The sequence below is a fragment of the Aythya ferina genome, assembly GCF_964211825.1.
Source record: "Aythya ferina genome assembly, chromosome: 9".
NCBI lineage: Eukaryota > Metazoa > Chordata > Aves > Anseriformes > Anatidae > Aythya > Aythya ferina.
In genome coordinates, this window is record NC_140305.1 from 21729280 (window position 1) to 21752306 (window position 23027).

General features: G+C 38.5%; 1 protein-coding gene across 1 annotated transcript in view; it reads left to right on the top strand.

Annotated features, from left to right (window-relative positions):
- LOC311441320 (uncharacterized protein) overlaps positions 1-20646 on the top strand; it is a gene marked incomplete at its 5' end in the record, with an annotated part of 135847 nt that extends 115201 nt beyond the window's left edge. The window contains 2 exons of the mRNA XM_084529275.1: positions 18133-18559; positions 19138-20646. Coding sequence (XP_084385401.1) covers positions 18133-18160 — 28 coding nt within the window. The 3' untranslated portion in view covers positions 18161-18559; positions 19138-20646. The remainder of the gene's footprint in view (positions 1-18132; positions 18560-19137) is intronic.
- Between the last annotated feature and the right edge of the window lie 2381 nt (positions 20647-23027).

Below are 23027 nucleotides of genomic sequence, written 5' to 3' on the forward strand. Positions count from 1 at the left end.
CCCTATTACCCTGAATAACCATGTGCTTTACTAGTTTATAGAAACTGCTGATGGATATTTTAATCCATAAGTGCAGAAAGCAAAACTATTTTACCATATAATCACTGAAGCTAATCTGTCTTTGACAAGGTCATTATTTACAGTACTTCTCTTGTAATCCCCCACGTGCACACAGAATAAGACTCCAAAGCTTAATCTTTCCAATGCTGAAAATGAGACTTTTATGCAAACTGATAAAAGTTCTTTGTTTGATTTATCTGTAAACCAAAATAGTCTGGTAGTTTGCCTTGAAGTTAAAAGAAAAAACATATTCTGTCAAATTCTGTGTTTTCCTTTTTATGTATTTTGTCATTTCCCCTCTATTAACTCTGTCCTAAGGTTGAAAAGAAGAGTGCACTCTAGCTTGCATTTACATACTGTACTTTAGCTTTGACTGTTTTGGTTGCAGCCTGTTAAATTTATTGACTATAAGCCCCTTGAGCTATTGAGGAGTACGCAGCTTACATTGTATATCTTTTGAAAGACGCTACTGGTAGCCTGTTTTAATGTGTTTACTCTCTCCAGATACAATTTGTCTTACATATTCATTGGTTTTTAGTGCCAAAATCAGTTTCTTCGTTGTAGCTATTGTTTGGATTCTTGCACAGATATTAAGGCTTAGTAATTTTTCAGTGCTGCTCAAGGGATCTGAGTATCAAATGGAATAATGAGAGGGAATTTGGGCACTGAAAACCCCTAAGCAGCTGGCTTTGCAGATCTTGATAAAATAATAAAGGAAAATAATTTGAGATGGCATTAGAGAAACTTTGAGATGTCTAGGATATTTTATATGTACAAATAGAGCTGGCCAAAGAGTAATACTTTCCATTCATTGACAATTACATTTCATTTTAATTTCAAGACTCTATACAGCCTGAAAGTCGGAGAAAATTTCATTTGTGAAACACCAGCACATGGAGCTGGGAAAACAAAATATGTTCCCCTGCATACTGCAGCTGTTTTTTCTACTGGTGGAGCTGACCAGAATATTGATTGCATTAGGCAAGGACCTGGGATGGAAAGGATCTGTATTCAGCTTGGGGTCAGGCTTTTCATGGGTTCAGTTTAACAGGAGAGAGACTGAAAGCCTCGGCAGCAATAGATGCTTAGAGCTGCAGGCTTTGGGACCTCAAGGCCTCACCTGTGGGGCCTGTCCAGCATGCAGGAACAGCCCAGGTACTTCCATCTATAGGTATCCCACCTGGTCTGCTTAAAAGTTAGCCAGAATATATCAACATCAGGAGCAAACATGTCAAAATCTGTTGTGCATCTGTGACAGAACTTGATCTTATATTCAGATCAGCTGCATCCTGCTCTAGATGTGGTCGCTCAACATTTGATCCCAAGATCAAAATCTGCAGTGGTGTATTTTCATCTCTAGGAAATACATACCAAAAGTCAAATTCCTTCCTCTCTGGGAAAGCCCAGAGAACATCTCTGAAACTCCAAGACATGAACTTTGCCTCCAGCGAGGCACAGGTGAGGTCTCTGGGCTGCAGTGCATGCTCTGTGCCACCGCAGGCTTGGTGTCAGGCTTCCAGGTATTCTGCCTGGATGTTTGTCCCTTCAGAATCTGTTCTTGCTAGGAACATGGGGAGGTTATGGTGTTCCTGCTTACTGGCTTAAACCTCCTGCAGCCCCATAACCTATGAGGGGGAGATTCCCCCCTACAGGCAACGAGGAGAGCCCTGAAAGTTTTCATGTCAGTGTTTCCCATTCCTATCACCTTACGACTTCATAGGCAGGGAAGCTGCAACTCTTAATGAAATAAATGTGGTTTCAGTTATGTTTACTCTCTGTAGAGAGTATCTGTGGAAGAAGAGGGATATATTTTAGACTTGCAGTGTACATGTCAAATGAATACAATTATCTCAATCTGAATCTTTATAGCCACCATCACCGTAATTATTTTAAGTGAAGCTGTATTTAGCTTTCCTATAGCTTCAATTTCCAGTAAAGTAAATCAACAAAATAAATCAATAATTTACAACCTAGAAAACATTGCAGACTTTTACAAACAAACAACAAACAAAGAAACAACAACAACAAATACAAGAACAACAAGAAAAACAATAACAACAACAACAACAATAATAATAACCTAATCCCTTATGCCTTGGCATTTCTGACTGCCACACAACTCCTTGCCTATCTTCTCTGAGCTAGCTGTGACAATTTCCAACACCAGACATTTTCATTCAAGCAAGCAGCAAACATGTAAAACCAAACAAATAATGACACGAAATGAAGCTTTGATTAGGAGTCTATGAATAATGATCCTTTTCAAATAGTCAGTGCCTAAGATGTTTAACATGTTTTACATTTGGAATATATCAAACAAGTTCCGCCGATTACATTTTTGTATTGAAAGACACTTTATTAGACAGGGAGCTTGTCAGGGCTTGGTGCCAATCGGCTTCAACTGGTTGTGTTGCAAACACATCCAACACTCTCATTCTGAAGAGTGCAAGAGGGAACATGTTTCGTATTTTCCTCTTTCCTGCTCTGTTCTCCCACAAATTCACAAGAGGCAAGGGCTAGGTCTCCTTTGGTTCCTATGTACGTATATATATAACAACAACAACAAAACAACATTTTCCGTGGCATAAGTAATTCATCCTTCTACATTGTTGAAAATTGCTGTTAGGTTTGGATGCTTTTGTACAAAAGTTATTGCAATGAAGACAGTATTAATTGGATGCATTTCTCAAGTGACTGTAGGCAATATTCAAAAAGTAGGCAATGCATTCAAAAAGTGGGAAAAAATTACATTTTTATGTATTTAAAATTAGTTTGTGTTTTTTATTGCCAGCAGTGTAACAGGGGCTAAAAGCACAGCAAAAGTCTAAAACTTGGGGTTACTTTGAATATAGAGAACATCTATGGGTGAATAATTTAGAATGAGTTTGGGGGCAGGGGCTGTTAATCCCACTTCCAGAAAGGGATAAAACTCCCTTATGTTTCACAGCATGAGCCAAATATTTTCCTGGTGAGTACTGGAAATGCATTTTAATTACAACCATTTAATTCCACGTTCATCATGTGGATTTTGTATTTCCTCTAGAACATTTGGTTCTGGCTAGCATCAGAGATTGGTTATTGGATGAAATGAACCACTACCCTTGCATGTCTCTTCCTTTGTAGGAAAGACATTGATATGTCTTCTGCACATTATTTATTGGTATCCTTTGCATACATGTGAAAGTATTTGCTGCAAGAAACTTCTCAGAATATGTCTGGGATACTCTTACATTTATGCTGAAATCACATCTGGTATCACTGCAATTACTGTGTTTCTAGCATGCAACTATTTTACAGTGTATCAATGTAAAACATATTGATATCTCTGTGCATATAGCAATTAAAAAGATACATTTTAGAATAAGACACATTTTTAAATTATTTTATGCAATGAATATTAATATGCAGAAAAATGGTAGCTGCATGCAACCTCCCTAAATCTGAAGCAGAAATATAGTCATATATCAGAAACTGAAATTTCTACTTTTAGATTAAAATTACAGTTTATTTCTATAGCTGGAGATGCTCATATTTCATTAAATAGAAAGGCCTTCTTGTTTCTCCACACTTCAGAGAAGAAATGACTATTGTGTTTGGTTTGGAATGAATGAATATAATCTCAAATCTTTTGTTTGCATCACTGTGCAATGTGCCATTTTCTCAAATGAAAGCTCGGTGTATTTGCAGAGCAGACGGCAGAAGTGTGTGTGATTACCTCACTGCTTCTTTGTACCGAGCATAGATGGAGGCGAATTAGAACCCATCAGCAGGAGGGATTTTTTTTTCCTTCCTAAACAAACCATCAAAGAATCCCAGAGCACGTCTTAAACTATTCAGACTGAAAATAGGCTGAATTTCATCTGCCTGATTCCAGTAAATACTTGTGTATTGCTTGTAGTGAAATTCTTTCAGAAGAGATGCTGGGAACTGTAAACACCCATGTAGAATATAATACTCAGTAACCAATCTCAGGCCTTTCATGCACTAGAAAGCTTTACTGAGTAGGACTGTGAGAAAATAGCTGTGTTGACAAAAGCCCAGGTATAGATACAGTTATACAGGTAAAAGCCTTTTTTTATTTAGTTATACAGGTATTTGCCTTTTTTTTTTTTCTTTCCACCCCCCCCCCCTCCGTTTAGAGACCTATATAATAAGCTGTTTTTGCCAATATACCTACTTTCCATGCCAAATTCCCAATGCAGCTCTACCTGCAGACAAAAAGTTTTGTCTGCAAACAAGCCTAAAGATGGGAAATAAATTATTCTTCATGTCTTGGAGTATTGGAGCTTGGAGCTCCTTATCCTTCCTGTTTTGTGATGGAGATTATACTGCAAGAGTTAGTTCCAGATTCTGCAGTTTCAATTTGTGGTACTTAGAGACATGGTTTAGTGGGTGGTATTGGGGACAGGGGGATGGCTGGACCAGGTGATCTTGGAGGTCTTTTCCAGCCATAATGATTCTATTAATTTGTAGAGAGCCTGTGACATTAGACAGTGTCACTGCTTTCTGTCTGATTACATGGTCTAAAGATGAACAGAGCAATAGAGAGCTTGAAGAAAGGATGCAGACAGAGCCACCTTAGTGCAGGCAGAAGTCATGTGCAGAGCGAGCTGCTGGGAATGCTCAGTAAAGCCAGATGTAGTGGGTATGTGACGTTTGGCTCCATGCTCCTTGTTATCCAAGACCTGGAACCCCACAGCGGGATTTCTGGCACAGGAGGTGGGCAGGGAACAGACCAACAGCTGTTCTTGATGTCCACCAAAGGTTATGGTCAGCTTGATACTTTCCAGCTTTAAATGCCAGAAACCTGATCATTGGAAAAATTTTAGTCAGTACTAATTAAAAAGTAATAGCTTAACACTCCCCAAGACCCTGTTTTCAATTGTGGAGGTATTATCTGGCCTGTAGCAATAGCCACTATTGTCTGTCACAGTTCACTGAGGCAGCCATTTCCAGTGGAAACACATTGCTTTAGACACAGCTTTTGCCAGAAAGCATTTCTCTCCTTTAGCGTGCATTTTAAAGGGAGAGAGAGGTGAAAATAATGAACTCAGTGGTAAGGGCTGTGCTTCTGGGCACCCAAGCACTGCTTCAGGTCTTTGGTGCGACTTGAGCAGGGCAGTAAGTCCCCAGCCCTGCATTCTACCTGTGTTCCCCATAACATATGATGTTATGGTTATGTGATAGTTATTGGTGACATCCTGACAGACAACAGAAGTAGTGTATTGTAATTGTATTGTAATGGGTATTTTTGTTGCGACACATAACAAAATTTGCTACGCTTTTCTTGTGTGTCAAGCTGAAAGATCCTGTTTGACATACATTTCAGTGGAGTTGGACGAATAGTGCAGCAAACAGATTTTGTATTTCCAGTCAGTGTAGCAGGGAAGGTAAAGCTTATCGCCACCATAGGATGTGGGGAGGAGCGGTCACTCCTCTAAGCTGCCTCTGGAGCTGTGCTGATGGTGTCTGGTGAAGCAAATCTGCTGCAAATTACAGCATGTGGTTGTAGATCAATTTATGCTCCTGCCTGCTGCCAACAACGTGCTGTGCACGAATGGAGCTAACTTGGTAAACATGCTCTCTAGTAACAGAAAATAACCAAGTGTTGTTGAAAGGAATAATTAATTAATGTTTGTAAAGCATTTAGAAACTGAAAAGCACCTTATTAGTGCTAAGTGTTCAGGGGCCTACCTTTCTCGTCAGAACTTAAAGCCTTCCTCTTTGTTAGTCTTTAAACAAACAAAAAAATTAAGAGTATAAAGCCTTTGTATCTGATGTCCCCAGTCGGCTGTTTTTGTGCCTGGCAGTTGTTAAGATGCAGCTAGTAAACAAGACGAAATTATAAGTGGTGTGAAGCAGCTCGTTTCCACCAGTGCCAAAAGGCTGGGGCTGATTTACGTTAGCTGAAGACCAACAGCAGAGAGTCCAAAGCAGGGCTCCTGTTCTTGCCTATCAGACTCAAACAGTCAGAGCCAGGCCCTGGCTCATTCCCTGCAGCTCCCACCTCTCCAGACCCTGCTGCCAGGGATGAGTTGCACGGAGCTGCGGTGGGGCCTGGGCTTCCCTGCACCATCAGGAGACAAACCACGTAGCTGAGAATTGCTGTCAGGGGCAGCAACATAGTTTTTTGGATCTTGCCTCTTTGGGATCTGATCACCGGCCTTCTGACTCACCTCTTTGGTGTTTCTTCTCACAGGATATCAGTGACTTTTTCTGCTGGATTAACAGACAGAGTAAGAATGGTTACCTGCCAAGCAAATCCAATTATTCACCCCTTGCTAGTCTTGAATAAAGCCCATGGTTGATAAAGGGCCACAGTCAGAAAGAATTCAAATAAGCCTCCAGGACAACAAATAGTCTGTTTTGGTTTTTTGTTTTTTGTTTTTTGTTTTTTGTTTTTTTTTTTTTTCAGTCTCTGCACCAGCCTAGGGCAGAGTTTGTTTGGCTCACTTTAACTCCTTTTTCCTTGTCCCTGTCCTCCCTGCCACTTTTCTATCTTTGCATCCCCCACCAAAAAATGGATAGAAGAGGAAAAAAAGAAGAGAGATTGTAGAGAAAACTCACAAGTAAAATCTGAAATTTAAAAATACACAGACTGTTCCTGAACACACATAATGGTAGGCAGGTCCATCCATTCCTGCAGTCCTGGACAAACAAAAATTTATTTCTTGCTTTATGATCCCACCTGTTCTCTCCAACACATCTTCTTCTCATTTCCTAATATTCCTGCCAAGTCTTATTTGCCTGATTTGTAGAACGTATGAGGATCGCTTAGCTAGATCAAATCAATGACACCACAGTGACGTAAACAACTAGACAGGATGTCACACTGCTTTTAGGGAAGGGTAGGATTTGCCTTTTTTACAGGTATTGGTTCCTCAAGTTGGCAGTGCTACAGGAACTGTACCACCTTCCTCATTCCATAATCAACATCAGGTATTCTCAGACAAACTCTTACCGTTCTTTGTTGCTCTGAGTATTCTTTTACCTCACAGAAGAATGAGTTGATTGATTTTAATAGGAACAAAACTGTCCAAAAAGGAGCCAAAATCGGATATATCTATGGGTATTGACTAAATTCTTATCTTGTGAGGGCAGTGTCAAAACGTCCATAGATTGTTCCTGAGTAAACATCTTGTTGATGTGTCATTATCTGTGAAATTGTTTTAAATTACTTATGATACATTTATAATGCTTATAATACAAGTTCAACAGAACTATTACACGAGACTACTCTACTTAATTGGTGGTAGACTTGGTTTATGAAACAGAACAATTTACCTCTCAAGCATAGTCATGCTAGAGGTATCCAAATGAGCCAGCAGTAATAAAGATGTTATTTTCTCATCATCTCGTGATTGTATCATGTATCTATCTAAACTGTGAATAAAGAATTAACTTCCATGCATTTTCAGAAATTAGGAGAAAATACGGTGAGTTCCCAAGGGAACTTGGACAAACAAGTGGACTTGTTTCTATTTATAAGTAAGTCAAAAACAAGCTGATGTGATTAAATAGTTACTCCATCAGTGACTTGGCCCTGTTCTTTTCTCTATCTGGTAGGCAGGCAGGCAATTTAAATTTATGCCATGTGTTTATTTTCTTAAAACAAAATGAGTTTTGTTTATATGTCTAGTCACAGGTTGTTATATGATAACAACCTCACCAAATATATTAATTCACCTTAAAAACTGAGGATATAGTTGAAAAAAAATGGCATGCCATCCAATGCACATTTCCTTCATTTAAAGGAAATTGCAGTACACTTTTTTTTTTTTTTTTTTTTAATTCTCATTTACAGACCTTAAAGAAAATTAAATTTATAGTTTTATAGTTGAGCCTCAGAGTTCTGGAGCTACCAGTTGTTTCCTGAAAGTGACTTTGTAATGAGTTTTGGGAAATCATTTTAGTATTGACTTGGGCCATAATGGTTGGCTGTTGCTTTTTTGTGTAAGATTGATTAAATTACTCTGAACAAGCTCCAAATCCATGTCCTTCTCTGAGGCCAGTTGTGAATATGACCATAATACACTTTCTAAAAAATATTTCAGAAAGTAAATAATCTCCTGGAAGCACGTCATTGTGCTCTTGCAAGAATAATCAACTGAATTTGGTTCTTTGTTTCAATACATACCACTTTTCTTTTATAGGGCATACTTTCTCCAGTTGTAAAAAGCTGGGCTTATTTGCTTGATTTCTTCTAAACACTGCAATAGGAGACAATTTTGACTGTGTCTTAAAGAAAGGAAAAGCTAAGAAACAAAAGTACTGGCAGAAATTAGGACTGGCAGTTGTACTTCGGATTTCAACCCTTATCTACAGCCTTGAAATGAGGATCCCTCTAGTTATTTCTTTGTACTTCAGTAAACTCAAATGAAATCAGGGCCACGTTATATCAGGTTCTATAGAAACACATGTTTTTCACTTACAAAAACTTTGAAAATAAATGCCAAATATGCAAAGAGTCCATAAACAGACAGGTGAAAGAACTTACCACAGCTACTTAATGTGCCTGGGAACCTTGAACAGTGACATGAGATTAAGTTGGTGGGCTGGGGAGCAAAACTCCCCTGATAAAATTTGTTTCAATAAGGATAAAGGTTGGTAGGTAACATGGCCCTCTGATGTTAGGAAGGATTTCTATTTCCTTGGCATTAGTTTCCATGCTAGGAGGTCCTGCACTCATTCTTTAGGCCACAAGATCTGACCAAGGCTGGGTTGATGGGCAGATGAGGTTGGCTCACAAAGGTTGTGAATTTCTGTTCTTCCTTGTTCTTATGTGTCTTTAACCCCTGCTGACAAGAGTAATGCAGACACTCAGAGGTCTTAAATAAACAGGAATCCTGCAGGCTACAGGTTAAACTAGCATCGAAAGAGCGAGTAGCTGTAATGTTCTGTAATTATTTCCATGAACCCTCTCTATCCAGTCCTTTGTTGCTCAAGGCAAAAATGTTTCGGTTCCAACTTGTGGAGAGACATGTCAGTGTTCCCCATGTTCTCTACTTGACGGGTGGTCCTCTTTATGATCAAAGCACAAAGAACGATTTAGTTGAGTGAATGTGTAAAGAAGTGGCAACCTGTGTCAGATTTCTGTTGTTATTATTTTTGTGTGTGTGTGTGTTGAATTTCTACCATGGGCACAGAGAAAAATCTTATGTCTCAAATTTGAGTCTAATACTTTACTTTTTTTTTTTTTTTTTTTTTTTTTTTTTTTTCTTCTTCTTAATTTCTGGTTTCTTTGAGCTTCAGAAAAGAAAATAAGTGTTCTAGTAAATGTACTGGTTTACTTTGTACTAATTTGAATACATTACTGATAAACTGAATTTAGTGCTGGCCACAAACAAAGTGGGTATGAATGCTCCCTCTCAAACTTGGTTTCTTCATGAAATTTTAAACGTGGATTGCTACAGATGGAATCTCAATTAATAATTAGTTTTTCAGTCCGTTTAAAAGAATAATTGAATTATCTGTACCTAATCCTAAAAATTGGAGAATATCCCTTCAGGTATTACAATGTTACTTTAGATGTTTTGTTTAAATACCTAAATTCTCATTATTGTCTAACGTTCCCTGCTCAGTGGGATGGCATTCAAGCTCTGGGTGGTGCTGATGTTTCTTGCACCATGAGAAGGGAGAAGATGATACAAAATAAAGGAAAAAGAAGCAGTCAGTTGAGCTCTTAATTTATCAGTCGGTATCTCTCTACACATAATTTGAGTGGTTTTATAACAAAGCAAATACCTAGAAAAGGACAGCACATTTTGTGAAAAGCTGATGTCCTAAATGGTTAGGGTAGAAACAGGTGAACATATTTAAATACTGGCCACAGGGTGCTGAATCTCATCATCTTGACCAAGGAAAAGAAGTTAAAAACAATAAAAATACTGGGCCAAATACAGCTATATCAGAGGCTGTCTACATGTGCTGTTGGGCAGAGCTGAGAAGAGAATTAGTTACAGTCACTGTGCCTTTCCTCCATCCTCAAAAGACAGGGGTGCCAATAGCAGACAAAACTTACCAGATTCAGGAGGCTGAGTCTGGCAACAAGTCGGAGTGAGCATGCATTAAACCAAAAACAGTTCTCTTCGCTCTAGGTAAGGTATGGACAGCTTCACTGCCAGCACTGAGGGTGAATTGTTTTCAGAAAATAGCCTTGTTTTCTTTGCCTTATGGCTTGCTGTTGCTGTACATGGACTGTGAAGTGTATGGCTATGGGGGCTTTATAACTGTAAGCATCTCTGACAACCCCATTGCATTGTTGCTTTCTCTATTTTAAACCGGATCATTTTTTTTCAGTAGGTGGTGTGAAAAGAATTGTTTTCAATTCTTCTTGGCCACATTTTTTCCTGCAGACTCTGACTTAATTAGATTCATTAACAAGACCAAGCAACATGTTTTCTGTGGGAAAAGCTCTGAAATGAGATGAGATTGTTATATCTTGTTCAAAACCTCTTGCCAGGAGATAGAAACTTGACCAAAAATAGGGAAGCCTGCGGGAAGAAGCAGTTGTGTTGCTCCCAAGGCCATTTTTTGGAGAGCAGGGTGTTTATTTTTGCCAAAAATGTAATTGTTTTTGTTCAAAATATCTCTTTTGCTTTCTAAAATGTACTTTGTCCACAAATGCTTCCATGAAAGAAGCCCTCGACAGGTCTACTCTTCAGTGTAAAGACAGAAGCTTCCGTGTAGTTCTTTGGATGTATTTTTGGGTGTACCAGGGCCCTATCTGTATAGAGACAGTGCAGTATGCAACGTCCTTTCAGGGCCTGGGCCTTGATGGAAGGTCACCCAGCTCTGTGGCTCCGGAGAGACAATATAAAGACAGAAGGAATAAAGAAGAGAAAAGAGGACAAATGTAGGCAAGAAATGCTGTGGAGAGGGACTTCCAGCACACAGTTCTACAGAAAAATTTCATCCACACCAAACTGGGCTGAAACTCCTGCCAGGACTGCCATCACTAGCCCTGAAGCAGTTGGCACCAGCAGCACTCACCAGGCAGCACCAGAGCCTGGATCAGACCCTTAAATAACACAGAGACCCTTATTTGGGAAAGGGCTTGCAGAGGGCTCCCAGGTAATGAACTGAAAACCTCCTGTTGTAGCACATCTGGCAGTGCCTCAGTAATGAACTGTAGCGCTGATGTAACACACACAGCATAAAACATACACATGTACAGCATAAATACTGCTTGGACCTCTCTCTTGATGTGAGAGAGAGATAAATGATAGCAGCTTAACTTCTGGCTAAGCTATAGTCTTTCTCAGCAGAAAAAGCAAGCACGTGAATTTCAGATGGCAGCTGTGAATGTATCCTATCCTTTTGTTCTCTGTTGCCATTTAGTCATCCATTCTTCGATCTTTCCCCATAACATTCCATTGTTTCATTTTCCTAGGAATCCAAATCACTCTCCAGCCTTCTCTTCTAACAATTTTTGTTTTTCTGGGCAAGGAATTCACAGTCTTACTCACAGAGTGCTACTCACTCAGAGGTGAAGCTGGACAAAATCAAGGTTGCTAATACTCACTTCATATTTACCATTATGATGCATTTCAAAGATTAATTAACAGGACCACTAACTTGATCATCCCTGGCAGTTTTGCGTAAAACATTAAGATATCCAAGACAGGATTTATTTGCAAAAATTCTACCAAAAGCTAGGGATATTTCCAGATGAATGGCGGTTAGGTAGTCAACCCCAGAGTTTTTCAGTAAGACCAGAGACACTGAGACACTGTTAGCAAATTCTACAGAAAATTCTATGTATGTTTCCATGTTGCCTTTCAATTCCTTCTGCCTTAGCATCCGTTGGCTATGACCACTACTAAAACAGGTACATGCTAAATGTTGTGTTCCCAAATCCACTATAAATATCCAATTGTAAGATCCCATAGGAATTACGTTCTTTAATTTGCTTAGATCTAAAGACAGATAGCATTTCATTTTCACCACTGAGGGTACAGGCTTTCTGATCTTCAGTCAGTGCCTCCATTAAATACATAAATCATCCCTTTTTGAAAAATGAAAGGAAAACCACAACCCTGTAATATTAACTCAAGCATTTTTATTTTTTATTTTTTAAATCCAGTAAAGACTGCCTAGCTTTATTAGCTGTGACTGAAAATTCTTTAAAATATGTCAGCAGAGTTACTTTGTTGCTGTGGTTAACAGTATTACATGGGATTCAGCATCTAAATCTCTCAGCCTATATTGTGTGTCAGAAGTGCAGGAAAGGATGGTTGGAGAGAATTGTGTGGAGCTTATCGTTGGAGGAGTTTGGATGCTATCATAATTCTTGTGTCTTGTCCTTAGCAGTAATGAGAGAGGTTTTGTAGGCTGAGTCTTGAAAAAGAAAGAATAGGCTTTGTTTGATCATTAAGGCAAGTGTCAAACCTTGTGAATAATGTAGATTTTTTTTTTTTTGGACATTTGAAGTGGAGAATAATGTATGATTAATGCCAGTTCCATTTTTTAGCTTCCTGTTGCTCTGTACAAGTGCCATGGCATTTTTCAGAAGCAAAAAATTGTACAGAACTATGTCCTGAACAAGGTCTGGATTACAGTTCTTATCTTGCATTTGCTGCGGTTTGTTTTTAAAAGACTTTTAAAATACCTTTTAAGTAAAATAAGGATATTACAGTCTTCAGTCTTCTAGGGCCTAAGCAGAGATCTGTCCTCAGTTGCATCTTTAGATGCTCAATGTAATTCAGCTTAAAAACATACATGGTCATGTACTCTCAGTACCTCAAGTGTCTTTGTCTCTTAGAAACATCTTTTGGCTTTACTTCAGGATAATTATATTCATCGTTTTCACCTTAGGCTATAGGTTGCAAGGTATGATTTAATCTTGTATGTGACTGTAGAATAATTGGAAGGGTGTCAAGAACAGAGTTAGTCCTATCATCTTGTACTGAGAAAGGTCTTGGTAGCCTTTAACCTTGACTGATGTTTGTTTAACCTTGTGTTTACCTCAAATTAAAGAAACTGTGTCCAGTATGCATTTTTATAGTGGCCACCTAAAGGTACCTGTGCCTGCATTGGCTCCTCTCATCTACTTCTGAGTAAAGAGAATAAATTGGAGCATGGCCTCCTCCATCCTCCCAGCACAGTCTCACCTTGGTGAGCTGGAGGGACTGATATTAAGGTGAGTGGGAGCTGGAAGACCAAAGCCTCTTCCCTTGGCTCCACTTATTCCTGCCTGTATATATACAGAAAATAATTTTGTTTTCTTCCAGGATAAATCCTTACAATCTCAGCAAGTCATTGTATTAAACAAATAAAGATTAAAAATGATGTTTCAGTCAGACTTCCTTTGGCTCTTCCCTGTCTGACCTGGACACCTAGGAGGAGCCCCATCACTGCCATATGTCATTCTGGGACAAGGAGCCCATGATTCACACTTAATATCTTGTCCATCTTCCAGTTCAATAACCAACCAAAAATTAGAGTCCTTGGATATTTTTTGAGTTGAAAATGTTTGCTAATTTCCAACTTCAAAATTTGAAAATCACAGTGATATCTCCTTTTCTTTCCTCCACTGCAAATAGTAGAATACAGAAGATGGTGATGAACACTAGCCCTTGTCTATCTGCTTGCTCCATCTCTCTTTATCTTCCTATATCTCTCTGTCTCTGTTTTTCCATTTATCTGTCTCTCTTAAATAAAATAAAATAAAATAAAATAAAATAAAATAAAATAAAATTTAAAGTTCTAGTTTATTCTCTTTACTCAGAAACGTTTGACTCCTGACATTTTTGAGGCTCTTCAATTCTTGCCAATTTACCTATGCATCCTTTTTCTTTCTTTTTCTTTTTGTTAAAATAAGACAGTCCTGAATGAAATTATCTGGACTAGGCTCTAGTGTGCCAAGTACCATGGAATAATCACCCCTCATGTTTCATATATGATATTGCTAACATACAGCCAAATGAGATTTATGCTTCTGCAACAACACTACACCACTGACAGGCACTTTAGCTCAATTCTTGTCCAATAATAGTACTGTCTGGCCAGAGAATTCCCATTTTATCTAGTACATTGCCACTTGTCCACTTTGAATGTCATCTCATTGAATTCTGACCATCTTTCCAATTTATCAGGATCATTTTGAATCTTAGTTCTGGCTTCAAGAATGCTGTTACCCTTGATAGTTTAATGTACACTGCAGATTTTACATGAGTATAGACTTCCATCATTTAATTTAATGAAGGAACTGACAGATCTTTGACTGAAATACCTTCCTACCTTTAGAGCACAGTATTAGATCTCTTAGGAAACCCTATTTGCAGCCATCTCGGTAGTAGCACTGATTAGCACTAGTACGTATTTCCTCAATTTTTTTATATGGATGTTCTGCAGTTTTGCCAGGGCAAATATAGATGCCCCCTTCTGCTTCTCTTATCCAGGAGGCAGTTATTCTGCCAAAGAACAAACTGAGGTATTTTGTTTGTTTGTTTGTTTTTCCTTTCTAGGGCTCAGGAGTAAAATACTTTAACAAAATCAGACTATATTTTAGTTCTAAATTTTACTCTCTCTAATTTCTTTGCCATGGTTGCAGCCAGTAAGGTAGAGGGCTTGATGATTTTATTATTGTGACATTGTAGGTGGTTGTAGATATGAACAAGAAAAGCTGTCAAGGTATATAATCATCCACAGAACAGGTTTAATGCAGACTTCATTCAGACTGTTTTTTTTTTTTTTGTTTGTTTGTTTCCTGAGAGTTACTTTACATTTTATATTTGTGTGTTTTGCATGAGAAGGTATTTTTATGGTGATTTTTAATACATTAATTTGGTGAGATCATAAGGATTTACATTGGAAGGAATTTGAATTAATTTCTACATAAACAAAAGGTATCATTCTATGAGCCTAAAATTTCTATCTATTTCCCTTCCATAATTTTTCATGAAGGGGAGATAAAAATATGTGAAATCACATAGCAATAGGGTTTTTTGGTCTGTTCTCTCCCTGCCTCATGACTGCTAATAAAAATTTTTAGTGGAAAAATCTATGAAGAAGGGAAAAGCACAGGTCTATTTAAGAAGCAAGAATTTCATTACGACACAAATTCTGGATTCCATTCACTGTGTTAAACTTCCTTTTGTCCTTTCCATGTTAATTTATATTCTACCCTGTCCTAGATACTAGATCTTTTCCTCAAACTGCCTTCAATAATACAGAACATTGTTTGGGGGAAGATTTTTTTTTTCTTCTTTTCTTTTCTGCTGAATGTATGATGAGAAGCTTGAATAACCCCTCAAGGTAACACGTTTAAGGAAAATCTTATTAGGGTGGGAAGAACAAGCACTGGAGTGACTGCTGAGTCACTTCCTCCTACCATGCAAGGCATCTTCAGTAACCCAGAAAGCTTGTCAAAGTCAAAACCATGCTTCACTGGTATATCACATCTATCTGGGATATCATCATCAGGCTTCCTGACAAATCTTTGGGGGGAAGACAAGATAATTAAGGAACTGACTTTAGAATGTGAGCTGTTAACTTGCGCACTGAGCTCAGCGGAGCAGGCAACTTGTAAATGTCACTGTCAAACCAGATATTTATTGGTTTGAACTGACACACTAACTTCTCCGTAAGTAGTGAGGATATATTCCCTATCACTTGAGACATTTAAAACTGCAGCAGATTGAACACAGCCTGAAAAAAATGTTCTCTTGAGCTGATTGCTCTTATGGCAGCGAGGGGAATGATGAGATGAACTGTTTTGTTCTGCCTTTCTTACCCTCTTCCTTTCTGCTTTTGTCCCCTACTTTCTTGCCACCACCTCCAAGCTGCTGTTGCTTTTTTTCTACAATTAAATTTGTTTCCATAGCACTATAGGGTAAGTGGGCAACTCAGCTGGTATAATAATAATATGTACATGGAGAATAGGATGACATAGTGGCCAGGGTACAAAATATTTGGAACATTTTTAAAAGCAAATATTCACTTTTTTTTTTTTTTTTTTTTCCTCTCCTTGCTTGCCAGCTGCAGACTGTGCTGTGAAACCAATCACAGACTCATTCCCAAACTGTCCAGATGAAAAAGACCCAAAGGCTACTTTGCTTATTGCCATAACTCTCTGGAATCGCTTCTTGCCATATATTTGAGTACTATATTCAGGTTAATTTGCTATCTCTTTTCACCAGAAAGCTATCCCGTACCCTGATAAATCTCATCCCCAGCTCTTCCTACAAATCCCGTCCTGAAAAACTCAGTCCATGTTTTCCCATATCCATTTTCATTCTGAGTCAGAGATGCTGCTTGAAATATTTAAAGGCTTAGGACCTCAAGCAAGCACCAGAGAATGCTGGTCAGTCTTTCCCTGTCATATCTTTTGCTCTGTGGAGGACCTGGCATTGTAATAAAAATTCCAGACAGGCAAGCAAACATGATCCGTATGACAGGACTATCTCCTTCTTTCATCTCCTGGAGATAAAGACCTTCTTACCTCCAACTTGGAAAGGATTATTTAGCAAGCATGAAAGGAGAAGTGCCTTGTAACACTGTTGGTACTACTGTACTGAATTAAAGAAAACCCTTTATAGAATATAGAGAAGAAACAGAATTTTAAAACAATCATCTCACAGATATGAGCCATTCAGGTGCCTAGGAGGGCCAAGAGGAGATTGAAATAGTTCAGGCTTCATTCTGCAACACAGAACCCAGCACAGCCTCATTCACCCCACCTCCTTCTACATGCTGTGCTTGCAGAGCTGGTGCACGGAGCTCTGTTTTGGTCCAGGGTGGTTTGTGTAAAGCTGATGTGGGTGTATATACACACAGTATGCTGCCATGTCCTCAGAGGGACAGTCCCAGCTGCAAAGCAGGACATGCCCTGCCGAACGCCCTTCTCCAGGTTCTCAGCACTCCCTTAGGGTACTATGGATTACCATATCATCCACCTGTGAGTCATGAATGCTCCTATCTCGATGCTGTAATGCTCAGTCACCTGTTTGACCTTGCCCATGATACCTCACTGAAACTAATGAAAAGTTTTCTGTCATTTACAAAGGAGCAGAATCAGACTATACAGAAGGATTAATGAAATTCAAATTCAAAGCTACTCAGGAGAGAAGCACAAAAGTCCTAGGTTGGAAGCTATTTTGGAATTTCCTTTTTCATTTCAGCTTTAACTCTGGATTGAAATGATAATCTTTTGCCATCCTCATACAGATCTTTGAGTTAGCTTTAGTATATTTTGTCAGATAATTTTCAAATACTGTAGCCTCAATACAGGAACTGAATCCTGCCTTTACATCTTTTAGTGGGAACCCTCATAAATGTCACTAAAAATATAAAAAAGCACTAGTTGCCTGAGTAAGTGCTGATGAAGGTGTGCTGCTTTGGAAAAACAGCTCTCTTTGAGTGGTGTGCATTACCAGTTTTGAGCTCTGCAAAATAAAATCTTGGTTATCTCTCTGTATTCTGCACAAACATGGTATTAATAGCCTTGGTGTGCCCTTTCAATCAGAAAAACGTCTTGATTTGTATACTTATATAGCACAGGCCAAGCTGAAGTGAGAATTTATTTCCTGAGGAAAACAGATTTAATGTGAAAGGTGATCTGCAGAAGTTTCAGTTTTAGTTGCCTTGGATAAGCATCAAGAAATGCAGCTGCTTGTTCAAGCGGGTCTCCCATACGTCTGAGAGCTGCAAAGTCAAGGATGGCAGGGAAGCAGGAAGGCAAGGTTCTGTACACAGATCCCTTTCTTCAAGGCCAGGGTACATATTAGAAGCATTAAAGTAGGTAGGATTACCATGATAACCATCAAACTCACGCTTCCAGTACCCCACTTTACACTGCTTTGTGGCTCAGAAGCCTGCCTCAGCTCCTGCCCCCCAAGAGTTATGTGCCCCCTCCAGCTACACTGAATTTTTGCATCCTCTTCTTCTGATATTACTACTCTCTCCAACCTAGAATCCCTCATCTCCTCCTGAACTTCAGCTGCACATTTCATTGTGGGAAAGGGAAGGGAAGGGAAGGGAATGGAAGGGAAGGGAACATTAGCAAAATATTCACTGGTCTGTTAGAAACTAAGAAAATGTTTATTGGAACGTAATCTTTTGTTTTTCTAGTTATACGTTCACTCTTAATCTTAATTAATATAATTCCTGAACCTTGAAATTAGAACAAAAATAGAGGACACGGTAAGAAGTACAGTTGTCAGCTAGTCTGGAGTGCTGAGAGCTGCCTGCAAAGTACACTGCACTGAGAATACAAGAGAAAGAAACCCACAGGAAAACAGCAACTATCTCAAGTAATCTTCAGCTGAGGATGTGTCTGTGAACTAACTTTTGGAGGCCTTTAGTAATTCAATACCTCGATCTCTTGTCACCAAACCACTGGGTCAAATAAGAAATGTTCATAAGCGCATTTGAAATTCCATTCTTCTACAACAGCATTGTGCTTAAATGTATGGTATGTGGCAAGCAAAGGATGGATTAGTACGTGACCTAACAACTGCATGAAGAAAAGAGGGGAAAAACATTGCACCACCTTTCTGTAAGTTCCATTTATCCATGAAATAACAATTGCGTCCATATTTGCATTTCCATTACACAGAATAGCCTACTTTCTGAGTTACCAGCACAATGGTATTGTTTTATTTATTTAAGCTGGATGGTTTGCTTTTCACAGTATGACCAGCTGGTAGAAAAATAGGATTCAATAATGCGAACATTTCACAGTAAATAAATTGCATTAATACAACAATATAAAAGCTGTGCTCAGCAGTTTCTGTAGGACAAGGTCTGTTCTAGAACTATGTGTGCAGCCTTCTAAACACTCGGTTGGAGAACTGTGAAGGTTACATTTTATTATATGAAATATTACAAAAAGATGTAGGATTTCCATTTAGGATTTTTTTTTTTTTTAATTTATTTACTTTTACACATTGAAAAGAGTTACATATTTAGTTGACTGCTTTCAAGCAGAATATTTCTGTGGCTCTATTTCTTGCTCATGTTGTAGGCTTCTTCTTGCAGTGACTAAGGACTGTACAAGGAACTGATTCAGAAAGGTTCTTTTGGGATTAGGTCTGTTGCCTTGACTGCCTGACCAATTTAGCATTCTTTGTGCAGAAACCCAGCTCCTCTTTAGGCTGGCTTAGAGGATAATTGTTCTTTGCTCCATTTCCTCAAGCTACAAGAGACACCGGGCCTCCCCTCCTTCTTCTTTGGTCTTCTCTGGTTATAGGATATACACAGCCACAATTAAGAAAATGTTTTCAGTAGTTTGCTTTGGAAGCAATCAGCAAACACTCTGCTTCTACATCTTAAGCAGATCCTAATCAAAGAATGTACAATAAATCTCTGTTCACCACTGTCACCTTTCCTATTGATGGACGGTTTACAAAGGAGCTACTAACACCTGAAATAAATGAGCCACTCATCTGGTGTCTTGACTTTGTTCCTCGTGTCGAGTGATATGAATTGACACCAAGTGTTACCATATGGCTCTGATTTTGTTATAATGGAGTCAATGGTAGGGCTGTGTTGCAAGTGAGCCTTTCCGTAATGCGGTCTTTGACTTAGTATCTATCTTGTCTGTCTCACATGGAGTGCTTTCAATGCATGGCCCAGTTTAATACCAGCCAGTCATTTCCTGTATTTTGCTGGCAATTAATACCATCTGTGAAGAACCCAAGCTATTCAGCAATAATAAAGTCCATCAGAGAGACAGTGAATTATTTTGCTGGCACTCAAACTTGTTTGGCCTTCGTAAGACAATAGATTTTTTTGTATATTGCTTAAAGAATTATTTTAGCATCTTGTTTGAGCTTGATAGAAACCCTGGATTCTATCTGTGTGAATGGAAAATTATCGATGAAAGAAAGAACCATAGTGAGGTCAGGTCTTACTTTGAAGGGTAACAAAAACAAAATGAAAATAGAACCACTTGCCTGCATTTAATGCTCCCAGTTGCCCTCTTTCTCCTTGACTCCTTTGTAACAACTGCAATCTTTTTGTTTCTGATCCAGTATTGAAGAAAAAGACAAGCCTCTTGAAAAATGTAGTGCTTGAATATGGATGAGTGTATGTTTTCTTCAGAAATTACTTATTTAGATATTTTAATGGTACCTCAAACACATTTATTAAAAAGAAAAACAAAAGTGATTGTCTGTTTAACTCTTTGTATAATTCAGCATTGCTGTGGGATAGTTTAGGACTTGCCATCCCTATCCCTGACCACATTTCACCAGCAGTATTGCAACCTGTGGATCCATTAGGAATAAAATTACAGAAGGTAAGATGAGATTCCAGGCCTCCACGGCCTCTGATATGGTCAGAAATACCATGTAAACATGTTTTCAGTTATGTTTTTGTCCTGCTTGTCACTATTCTGCTGTCCATGATTTAGCTATAATGGGTATGCACTGTCCCAAAATAAAAAGAGTTATAGAAATGACTTGATAGACTTACCGAGTCTTGTACATTTCCCAGTTTCTTCTCTAAACTCCTTACATACTCACAAAAATGTTACATATACTAATGTAAAGGTACAGCAATATTTTAGTTTGAAGAGTTTGTGCTGAACTGTTTTTACAGATAATATTTGACACAACTGAACCAATAAAGAATTTGCCACTCGAGCCACTTATGTCTTTTTTGTAATATATTTCTGCATGCTTACATAATTATTTGAAGCTATAACAAAAATCCATAGCAGAAAGTGGTGCAAAGCGTTTTTCTATTTTATCCCTCAATAAATGTAATATTCATGCATTCTAAACACACCCATTTCTACAGTGTACAGACACTGACAAGCTCCTATTGTTCTTTTTTTTTAGAGATATGCCTTGCACAGGGTACATCCAGGGTGAAATAAATAAATAAAGAGAATGAAAATACTGTTGCTATATTTGTATTTATCATTAGCAAGACAACCAGAGCCTGCATTCTCTGCTGATTACAATTAATGTGAAAGGGTAGGAATTATAACAAACAAAAAATTTCTAGCACATTATGCATGAGCGTTGAACTGATTTTATTCTAATGCTCTGCAACATCCATACAATAGTCAGAAAGCTTGAAGCAATTAAGTATAATAAAGACCTAAATATCCTACTTTTCTTTTTAAGCTACCACTAAATTATAACCTTAAAAATGAGGGGATTTCACCACTGTCGATGTTTGTTGTTCATAAAGAAACTGAGGAATTTACTTATCTACTTTTAATTATACACGATCTTTAAGTCTATTTTTATGCATATTTCTCACCCCTTCTGCAAGGGTGACATGCAGAATTTCCTCTTGGTATTGTCTTTAAACACTATTTAAGTCAATGCAGAATGGGTGCTGGACTATGCCCTTCAGCTATGTAATGAATTTCATCCAAGGCCCGCACTCCCCAGCGTGGCCTGGTTCTCTTCCATTAAAGCTGCTGGAACTGCAATAAACATCCCCAGGTGAGGCTCTGCCTGCAGTTTTTGAGCAAGAACTAGGTACAATGCAGCAAAAGTTTCAAAGCATTCACTTTGAAAATCAGAGGCCTCCTGCAACAAACACTTTTTTCCCCCGCCACACTATCCTCCTGCCTAATGACTCTTCTGCTGACAGTAAACTAAATATTGAACACCCCTTCAAGGGATTTGCCTTTTTATTTCTGAACTTTTCAAAGAAACTGATAAAATGTCTAATTATTTGAATAATCAAGGCAATGAATATTTGATCACTAACATCAAAGATGCAGACAAAATTCCAGAGCTGAGGTAAGTGCTTAATATTGCATTACTCATAACACAAAGAAAATTATAATTTCCTTGAAAATGTGTTTGTTAAAGGTGCTTTTCCTTTGCCTCTTGACACAGTGCAATGCAGAGATATTGAGAATTAATTTGGCCATCTATATTTAATAATCCAAAACTTGTCACTCTGTCACTTGACAAGCTGTTGTATGAAGCAAATCAGTGGATGATTAAGGAAAATAACCTCAAATTTGGACAACCAGCTTAGCATTGCCAGAAACAGCCTGAAGCCCAACTAGGCATGGAGGTTAATATCAGCTGCCGTACAAGCATGAAGACTGGATCATCTTTTCAGTGTGAATGAAGTCATTTTGTTTCTGGCTTTGAGTGAGATGTACTGACAAGCACGGGAAATTAGCCTTGCCACAGCCTGGGAGTTTCTGTTTGCCTTTCTCTCCCTGACAAGCAGAAATATGCCATTTTAGTTCTAATCCCCCTTTCCTGTTTTATCCCTCAAGGCTCAGCGTCACCGCCAGCACTGATCATTAACAAATACACCTCGACATTGACATGACCTCATGCTCAAACTAGAGCTAGTTGGAAAAGAAAACAAACACTTTTTAAATGTATTTCAAATACACCTTAAGCAGGTCAGGGACCTTCCATCAAGAGCAGTTGCTAGCTAGAGGAACGCTGGCAACTTTATAAAGCCCCATGCCTTTACCTGCCTGATGGCTGTTCATATGAAGATGCCCTGCTATTTTGGTTGTAGATTATTCAAATTAACAACTGCTCTCTCTCAAGATATAGGTAACTGAAAGGCAGAAAGGTCACCTAATTGAGGCTGAACCTAGGAATATGGGTTGGCTCCTCTTCCATTCCTGGAATAAAACTTTATTAAACACCAAACACGAGATTCATTCACGCAGCTACCTGTAAACACAGCGAAGTTTCAGGACTGGGTTTGCCATACAGGCCCCTTTATGCAGGCAGAACATACATGAGCAGTACAGCACTGTGCAGTGCCATCCAAGCAGCATACTGCAAGGTCAAAGTCCGGTTTATAATCCCCCCAATACCTGTTTAATCACTTCCTCACTCATTTTACTACTTGTATTCCCTATTGATTGTATCACTTGTCATGCACCTTCCACTCTTACTCTCCTTTCATAATCAGTTTATGAATACAGAGTGTGACAAAGTTATATTTATCAGAAAAAAACTGTGATGTATCTTTTACTGTTTAATTTGGACTTTTTTCTGTCTGATAATCCATATTGTGCA